Source organism: Nylanderia fulva, unplaced genomic scaffold (genome assembly GCF_048542155.1).
Source record: "Nylanderia fulva isolate GAGA-0341 unplaced genomic scaffold, ASM4854215v1 Scaffold135, whole genome shotgun sequence".
Classification (NCBI taxonomy): Eukaryota; Metazoa; Arthropoda; class Insecta; order Hymenoptera; family Formicidae; genus Nylanderia; species Nylanderia fulva.
In genome coordinates, this window is record NW_028189569.1 from 226969 (window position 1) to 234546 (window position 7578).

At 40.3% G+C, this 7578-nt stretch overlaps 2 protein-coding genes and 1 long non-coding RNA gene across 3 annotated transcripts; 1 reads left to right on the top strand and 2 right to left on the bottom strand.

Annotated features, from left to right (window-relative positions):
- Window positions 1-494: 494 nt before the first annotated feature.
- Window positions 495-1989, bottom strand: LOC114934411 (uncharacterized). The gene is made up of 4 exons (XM_029307087.2): window positions 1978-1989; window positions 1674-1879; window positions 1370-1592; window positions 495-1256 (listed from the first exon to the last, which is right to left on the bottom strand). The coding sequence occupies exons 1-4, from the start codon at window positions 1987-1989 to the stop codon at window positions 495-497; spliced, it is 1203 nt and encodes a 400-aa protein (XP_029162920.2).
- A 147-nt stretch (window positions 1990-2136) lies between these two features.
- On the bottom strand, window positions 2137-3096 carry LOC114934410 (uncharacterized). The gene has a single exon (XM_029307086.2). The coding sequence runs from the start codon at window positions 3094-3096 to the stop codon at window positions 2137-2139; it is 960 nt and encodes a 319-aa protein (XP_029162919.1).
- Window positions 3097-4264: 1168 nt separating this feature from the next.
- Window positions 4265-5483, top strand: LOC146724386 (uncharacterized). The gene is made up of 2 exons (XR_014924088.1): window positions 4265-4695; window positions 4842-5483. It is a non-coding gene; the product is annotated as an uncharacterized LOC146724386 (long non-coding RNA).
- Window positions 5484-7578: the final 2095 nt, after the last annotated feature.

The window sequence follows — 7578 nt, forward strand, 5'->3', positions numbered from 1 at the left end:
GTTTGGATTAGCTGTAAGCTCTCTGGCCGCGCACCAATTTTGTACCCTTTTGAGTGCTTTGTCCATAAGCTCCTTGAGAATAAAAAGAAAACCACCCCTCAGCATAACCAAACACCCGAAGACTGGTTTTCCTTAAACTGACTAAGAGTTCATCCACCACTAGCCTTCACAAGAGTGGAGACAGGACTCCCCCCTGCGGGCAGCTTTTTGTGGGGAACGCCTGTAAGGTCAAATTTTCTTGATTGACGGTAAGAATTCTTCCTGTTAACATGTTAAGGGTCCAGTCGATAATAGCAACTGGAATGTCATGATCGACCTTGGCTTTCTAAATCACTGGGTAAGAGATGCTATCAAAAGCTCTCTCAATGTCTAGAAAGACTTCCAGGGCGTAGCCTTTGACCGTAAGTTGTGTTTCAATGCTGCCCACAAGGTGATGTAGGACTGTGTCCGTGGATCTTCCCTCTCTGTAGGCGTATTGACATGAAGACAGGGTCTTATGAGCAAGGGGCTCTGTTTTGATAAAACTCAACCAGTTTTTCTAATGTCTTCAATATGAATGAAGTGAGGCTGATGGGTCTGAAGTCTTTTGCCAGAATATGGCCGTTTCTCCCCGGTTTAGGAATGAAGCAGACTTTAATGTCGCTCCACGCCGGTGGAATGTGTCTCAATGCTATGCTTGCCCTGAGAATTTTGGTGAGGGGGCCTATTAGGAGGTCTAGCTTTTTTTGCAGGAGAATGGGATAGATGCCGTCCGGTCCCGGTGCCTTATAGGGGTCAAAGGAACGAATCGCCCATTTTACACCCTCCGGGTACACCACTCTTGCCGCTAGTGCCCATTCCTTAAGTACATAACCTACCCTAGGTGTAGGCATAATGGGCAAAGGGTGTTTTGTCGTAAGAGGTTGAGAACCTGGAAAATAAGTCTCCATAAGGAGAGTGAGAGATTCAGTGAGACTTTCCGTGTAGTGCCCGTCAGGGTGCTTGAGATAGCCCATTGGCGAGCAGCTATCGGAATTCAGAATTTTATTGAGCTTGGACGCTTCAGGAAGACTCTCAATGTTTTCGCAAAAAGTCCTCCAGCAGCGTCTTTTGGCTGAAGTGATGGCCCTGCTGTATTCCTGCTGGGTGATCCTAAACTGCCCAACAGGCCGCAGAGCCAGATTTTCTGGCCTTGTTGAAAAGTTTCCTGGTTCTTGACTTAAAGCTTCGAAAGCTCTTTGTTCCACCATGGAACTCTTGAGAAGGACTGGCTCTTCCTTAACGGACAGTTAGCTTCATAGGCATCTATAATGGCGCCCTTCATAAAAAGTGTCACTGTATCCAGATCACCTTTGTTATTAAATTTATTTGGAACCGATCGAAGATTTGCCGATACAGCGGCCTTATAGCTTTCCCAATCGGTTTTCTTCGGATGTCTCGACCATTTATGTACCGGTAAGTGACGGAAAAATAGGCAAATCTGTCTGTGGTCAGATCCTGAAGGTTCATTTGAGACCCTCCAGTTCGTCACCAGACCAGCCACCCTTTCCGTACACAGCGTGATGTCTATTACCTCCTGTCTTCTGGAGTCCTGGAAGGTAAATTCTGTATCTCTGTTGAGAATGATGAGGTTAGTGCTCATGATGAAATCGTGTAGGCTCTCTCCCCTGGAGTTGACCCCCGAATTCCCTCACCCAACATGATGAGAGTTAGCATTGCAACCAAGTAGAAGTTCGAGCCCACGTTCCTCCGCATATGCAATAAGGTTCTTAACTTCGTTCTGAGGTGGTAGGTCCTCGGAATCGTAGGGCATATAAGCTGAGCCTATTAGAACGTCCAAGGATACCTCCATCGAAAGATCAAGTCTTATCTGGACTACCGTCAGATCCTCGCAGCTAAGCTGTGGCATAAAAATTGCATTTAGACTCTTGACGGCAATACAAGTTCTAGTTTTGCGGTTTGAGTGAGTATAGCAAATTTTACCACAACCACTTAAACCTTTGATAGCATTTTTCAGGAGTCAAGGCTCCCGAATTAGTGCGATACCTGTTTGCATCGCAGCCATGCTTCTGACTAAGATTGCCAAGGCGCACTTGCTATGATGCAAGTTAATCTGAGTTACAGGAACTTCAGGCCCCACTATAGAATAGATGGGGTCTAATTTGACGTCTCTGCAACAGCAGGTCCTTCTCTGTGTTCCTTCCCGAGCAGCTTGACAGTTGCCCGAGTGGAGCCACAAAACGGTTTGAAATTGCAGGCCTTGAGTGCCTCCAGCAATTGCGCAGTCACCAAGCAGGCGAAGTGGGAGCTCGAAGCATCCCTACTTTCTCTCCCGCTTGAGACCACCCAATCCCCAGAGGCAAGGCTCACATTCTGTCTGTCAAGAAGTTCAATTGCTTCCTTGACAAAGAAATCCGGTTCCTGCACGTGTACCACCACCCGATGGCGCTTTGGCAACTCATCGACCGGCAGCACACGGAGGGGAACATTTCTCAGCCTGAGATCGGCGAAGAGGCTTTTCAGCCAGTTTGCCGATTCATCATTGGCGCACGCAAAAATGAGCGCCCCATCCCTGATCCAGGAGTCGGTGAAGGTGGGAGCTTTGGTGCCTTTCTGGAGCGCTATGATGCGACCCCTGATCAGCTTCCTGATCTCCGCCACCTCCCCGTCACCCAGTTTTTTGTGAGGGAAACCGTCTCCAATGACGGCCAACCTGACAATTCCCTTTGTGGTCTGAGCAAAAGACCCCTGATCTTTGATTCGGGGCCTCTTGTCAGGGTGTTTATCTGAGAGGCTAGGAGTATTCGAAAGCACCGGTCTGGGTTGTTTGCTCGCCCTGGCCTGCTCCGATCCTCCTGCCCCCTCGGAATTTGAATTTGAAGCAGCCTCGGAAGGAGTTGCCTTAGTCCCTGGTACCAGCTCCTCTTTCTGAAACTGCTTCTGTTTTTTATAGCATCGTCTGGCGGCGCCGCTATAGCGAGGACGGGTTTTCGGGTGGGTCCTAGAGGAACCCTCCCCCGCAATAAAAACTTCCTCCGGTCGTTCGTTTCCTAAGGAAGCCACGCCCTGGAGGACTTTTTGCATTGTATTATTATTATTGTTTTCATTCGTGTCCATTTTGTTCCCATGAGTGTCGCGGAAGAGCGGTCTCACTCGGTCAGAGCCGCGTTTGCCAGGGCTTGGCTGCCCACTCCCGGATTTCGCCCGACATCCGGGAGGCACCGTTTGAAATGCAGCATCCCCTGCGCCATGCAGTCCTCGGCACGGTTGCTAACACTTTAGCTTGGGGGCTCCCTCTTAGTCGGTTGCCCCCGAAGTCACTCCTGAGGGTGAATCCGGGCGCGACCTTAAGCCCCACTACCACGCCTAGGTGGAGACCCATTCGGGCGGTTATGTTAATTAAAAAAAAAAAGAATGTTTTTTTGTATTATTAATTATACGCTCAATCTATTTTAATTAATAATAAATAAACTATTATTTCCTAAACTACGAGAATCTATTTCTAAATGTGCCCAAACAATTTATAAGCGATTGGTATAACTGATAATAGGGAAATGTAAAATTTGTCTGCTAAATAGATGGAGGTCGTTTTCGAGTGAAGCATGTTTGAGCGATCCATCGATATATATAATGGATAGAACATTGCGACAGCCAAGCGGGCGCCCGCTATCGAAAGAGAAGGACTACATCTGAGGCCTATGTTTGTCTCTTTTGCTAGCATCTCATTGGTTATATTGTCTCCTTCCAGAATTCTTGCAGTCAGCACCCACTCAATAACTCGTTAGAACTTGTTCTGAATTACGCATTGTAAGAGTGCTTCCATTTAATCAGTCTTGTTTTTAAAGTTATATATTTAAAGACAATGGTTTTGAGATGTTGAACTATATAATAATACAAATAAATAATATAAATTGTATAAAAAAATTATTACAAATTGCTGTTTTGTTGCGTAATGTAAATTAATATAAATTTATATATTTTTGCGTAAATATATTAAAAATACATATAATAGAAAATATATAAATATAATAAAAATATATATAAATTTATAAATGCGTAAATATTAAAACAAATATTTTTAAAATAAAACAAAAAAATATGTTAACTATTTCACAGAAAAGTTTTGCGTAGGGCCCGCAACTTCACTTCGACAGCCCTGCAAAGAGAGAGACAGATACAGGCCTCAGATAAAGTCACTAGATTACAAAGTACCGCAATTCATAAGATACATGGGAGTCAAGATGGTGTCGAAAAGTGTAGATAGTGTATACATTGTGTAAATCATCTCTACTTTAAGTGCAGTCTTTATAACCTGTTATAACCTTCTTCGCACATGAAGAGAAATAAGAGGTATCAAGATACCAGGTTGTTGTATTAAAGGGTGCATTCGTTTATGCAGAGACTGCCGCAGAATGCCGCAGATGTCGTTCGTTTACTCCACCTGCGCAACCGACTGCAGCGCAGTTTGTTGTTCGTTTAAGCAGAGCTGCTGCCTATCTGCGCAGCCATCTCGGAGGTCCTGCTCAGGATGCTCTGCTCGCAATACTGCGGACTACTGCGTAAACGAATGTAGTCTTCTCCATTGTTAAGCCAATTGAACTTGGAAACGTTGTCTGAAAATTATTTCAATTATAAGTTATGTTATAAAAGTTCAGAACAAAGAAGGTGGAGAACAACTCCTCCAAATAGATCCTACAAAACTAAAAGTAATGCAAGGTAAGTAATACAATAAAATTATGAAATCTGTTAATTTATATTTACGATCCAATTAACTTAAAAATGCATTTTTATCAAGAATATAAATTTAAAGTAATCTGTTTCAAAAAAATGTGCTTTTGTATAAAGATGCAATTCTGTTACAGTCATTCCTAGCTATCAAGCTACTTCGTCCCCAGTTAGTTTGGAAAAATCTGAGAAGTCTACATTCAGCAACATTTCAATCCTACTGTCATCACTGTCTGAAAATGTTATGTGCACACGTCATATGTCAGAACCTTCAATCTATTTAAAAATTTTATTATATTTATTTAAATAATAATTCATATTTAATATAAATATGATGGTTTCTAAATCGGCCTAAGAGCCATAGCACGAAAAATTACGAAAATTAATTATTCGGAACTGTATCTCTTTGGTACGAGATTACTAAAGTTCCATATATTAATTAACCTCGAACTTACATATGGAGAAATAGGCACGAAAAATATAGATCCGAAAAGTCTGAATAGCTTAGTGGTAAGAGCAGTCGCCCGGAAAGTGAAAGACGCGGGTTTGATTCCCGCTTCAGCGACTTTTCGGACCTATATTTTTCGCGCCTATTTCTCCATATGTAAGTTCGAGGTTAATTAATATATGGAACTTTAGTAATCTCGTACCAAGAAATACAGTTCCGAATAATTAATTTTCGTAATTTTTCGTGCTATGGCTCTTAGGCCAATTTAGAAACCATCATATTTATATTGTTTATATTGAGAGCCAATAAAAAATATTTATTTCTGAGTTAATTCATATTTATTTAAAATTTCTTTACTTACGCACTCCAATTACAATCTGAGCAGTCAATTCACGCAGGTGATCGTTTGGTAAATGATGTCACGTGACTCGCAGATAATAGACGCAGTAGATGCGCAGTGGATGCGCTAATCGCTGCATAAACGAATGCACCCAAAGACTGCAATAATCGCAGCGAAAGAGGATTTCGGTTATTTCGTGTTCCGAAAAATAAAGAAAGAAGGCATGAATGACTTCAATTAATTGGAAGAGATACTTTAGACTTGTTTGTTTATCACAATATCAGGCAAATATTAATCGTAGTAACTATTTTGTTATTGACTCTAATGATCTTATTACTTATTGTAATGAAATAAAACAATTAGATTCTAGAAATTCCTCTGCAGAAGAGAGATGTTTGCAGAGCAATAAAAATTTATGGGATATAAATATATATCAATCATTGCTTGGAAATGAAAAGGAAACTGATTTAAATAATACAGTTCAAGCTGCATTATATTATTTAATAGGTGCATTATTATTTAAAATACAGAAAAATTTTACACATTGCAATAATTGTTTTAATGTTCTTGTGACTACGAATGATTCTAACAACAATTCTAGCTACAATAATCTAAGTTTTTATACAAAGTTAAGAAAATATAAAGAAAATATTTTAATATTTCCAAGCGTGGAGATATATAATTTAATATATAAGTGCAAACTATTATTTCGAAAAAATGAGACTAACTTACTTTTTAATGTATTAAAAATCAATGATTTTATAACAATGTTTTTACAAGAATATTTGATAAACTTTATTCCTTCGTGTCATAATATTGGTTATAAATTTATAAAAAATTTTTTAATAACAAGAATTCATTTTTCATTAAAAAAAGTAAGCAGTGATGTAAAAAAAGCAGCTGGTCATAGCAGTAGAAGTGTTGCGATGAAAATGGCCATAGCAAATGGAAAAAAACATAAATAAAAATTATTTTTATATAATTTACAATTTTATTTTCTTTCGTACGAAAAATTGGATTATACATACAATTATATACAATTGAAACGGCCGCGTTGCGTGGAGTCAAAATGGCAGCTTTTTTCTCCCTAATTGCGGTACTTTGTAATCTAGTGACTTTAGCCTCAGATGTAGTCTCTCTCTTTCTCTCGATAACGAGCGCCCGCTTGGTTGTCGCAATGCTCTATCCATTATATACAGGGTGTCCGGTAATTGTCGCCTCAACCGTCGTGTGCAGGTAAAGTGAGTTAAACCGAATAGAAAAGTACTCTACCGTTTTGCGATTTTTGCAATAATTATTGAGTTATTAAATAAAAAGATCGGCCAATCTACGCGAATAGAAGCGTGCGACGAGAAGAGACGTCTTACTGTAACACGATACACGAAGATTTCTCGAACACGATTCGTAGACAGTCATCGTTCGCTCCTCCTTCCGCTATGCGGCGCGCCGTGTATCGTGTTACAGTAGGACATCTCTTCTCGTCGCGTGCTTCTATTCGCGTGGATTGGCCGATCTTTTTTATTTAATAACTCAATAATTATTGCGAAAATCGCAATAAAGAGGACTTTTCTATTTGGTTTAATTCACTTTATCTGCACACGATGGTTGAGGCGGCAATTACCGGACACCCTGTATATCGATGGAGCGATCCGGGATCGATTAATGACGTCATGAACCAATCACAGCCATTTCTCTGAAGAATAAATAACTGTGATTGGTCAATGACGTCATTAATCGATCCCGGATCGCTCAAACCTGCTTCACTCGAAAACGCTAATAGTCTTAGGGTGCGATTACATGGACGCGCGGAAACGCGGAAACGCGGAAGAGAAAGTAACTAAACTTTACTAGAGTCCCGCATTTCCGCGCGTTCCGTTCCGTCTGTTTTGATTGCCTTATATTACATGGAGCACATTTTGAGCGGAAAAGCGGAACGGGGAATTATAAAATATTAATATTTAACTATATTTATTGATTAAAATGCTTGTATTCAATAGATAAGTTGAAAAGATGAACATATTAAAAGGAATTACAATGAATTAAGTAAATATAAATTTAAAAAATTAATACAAATGTCTATTTGTCA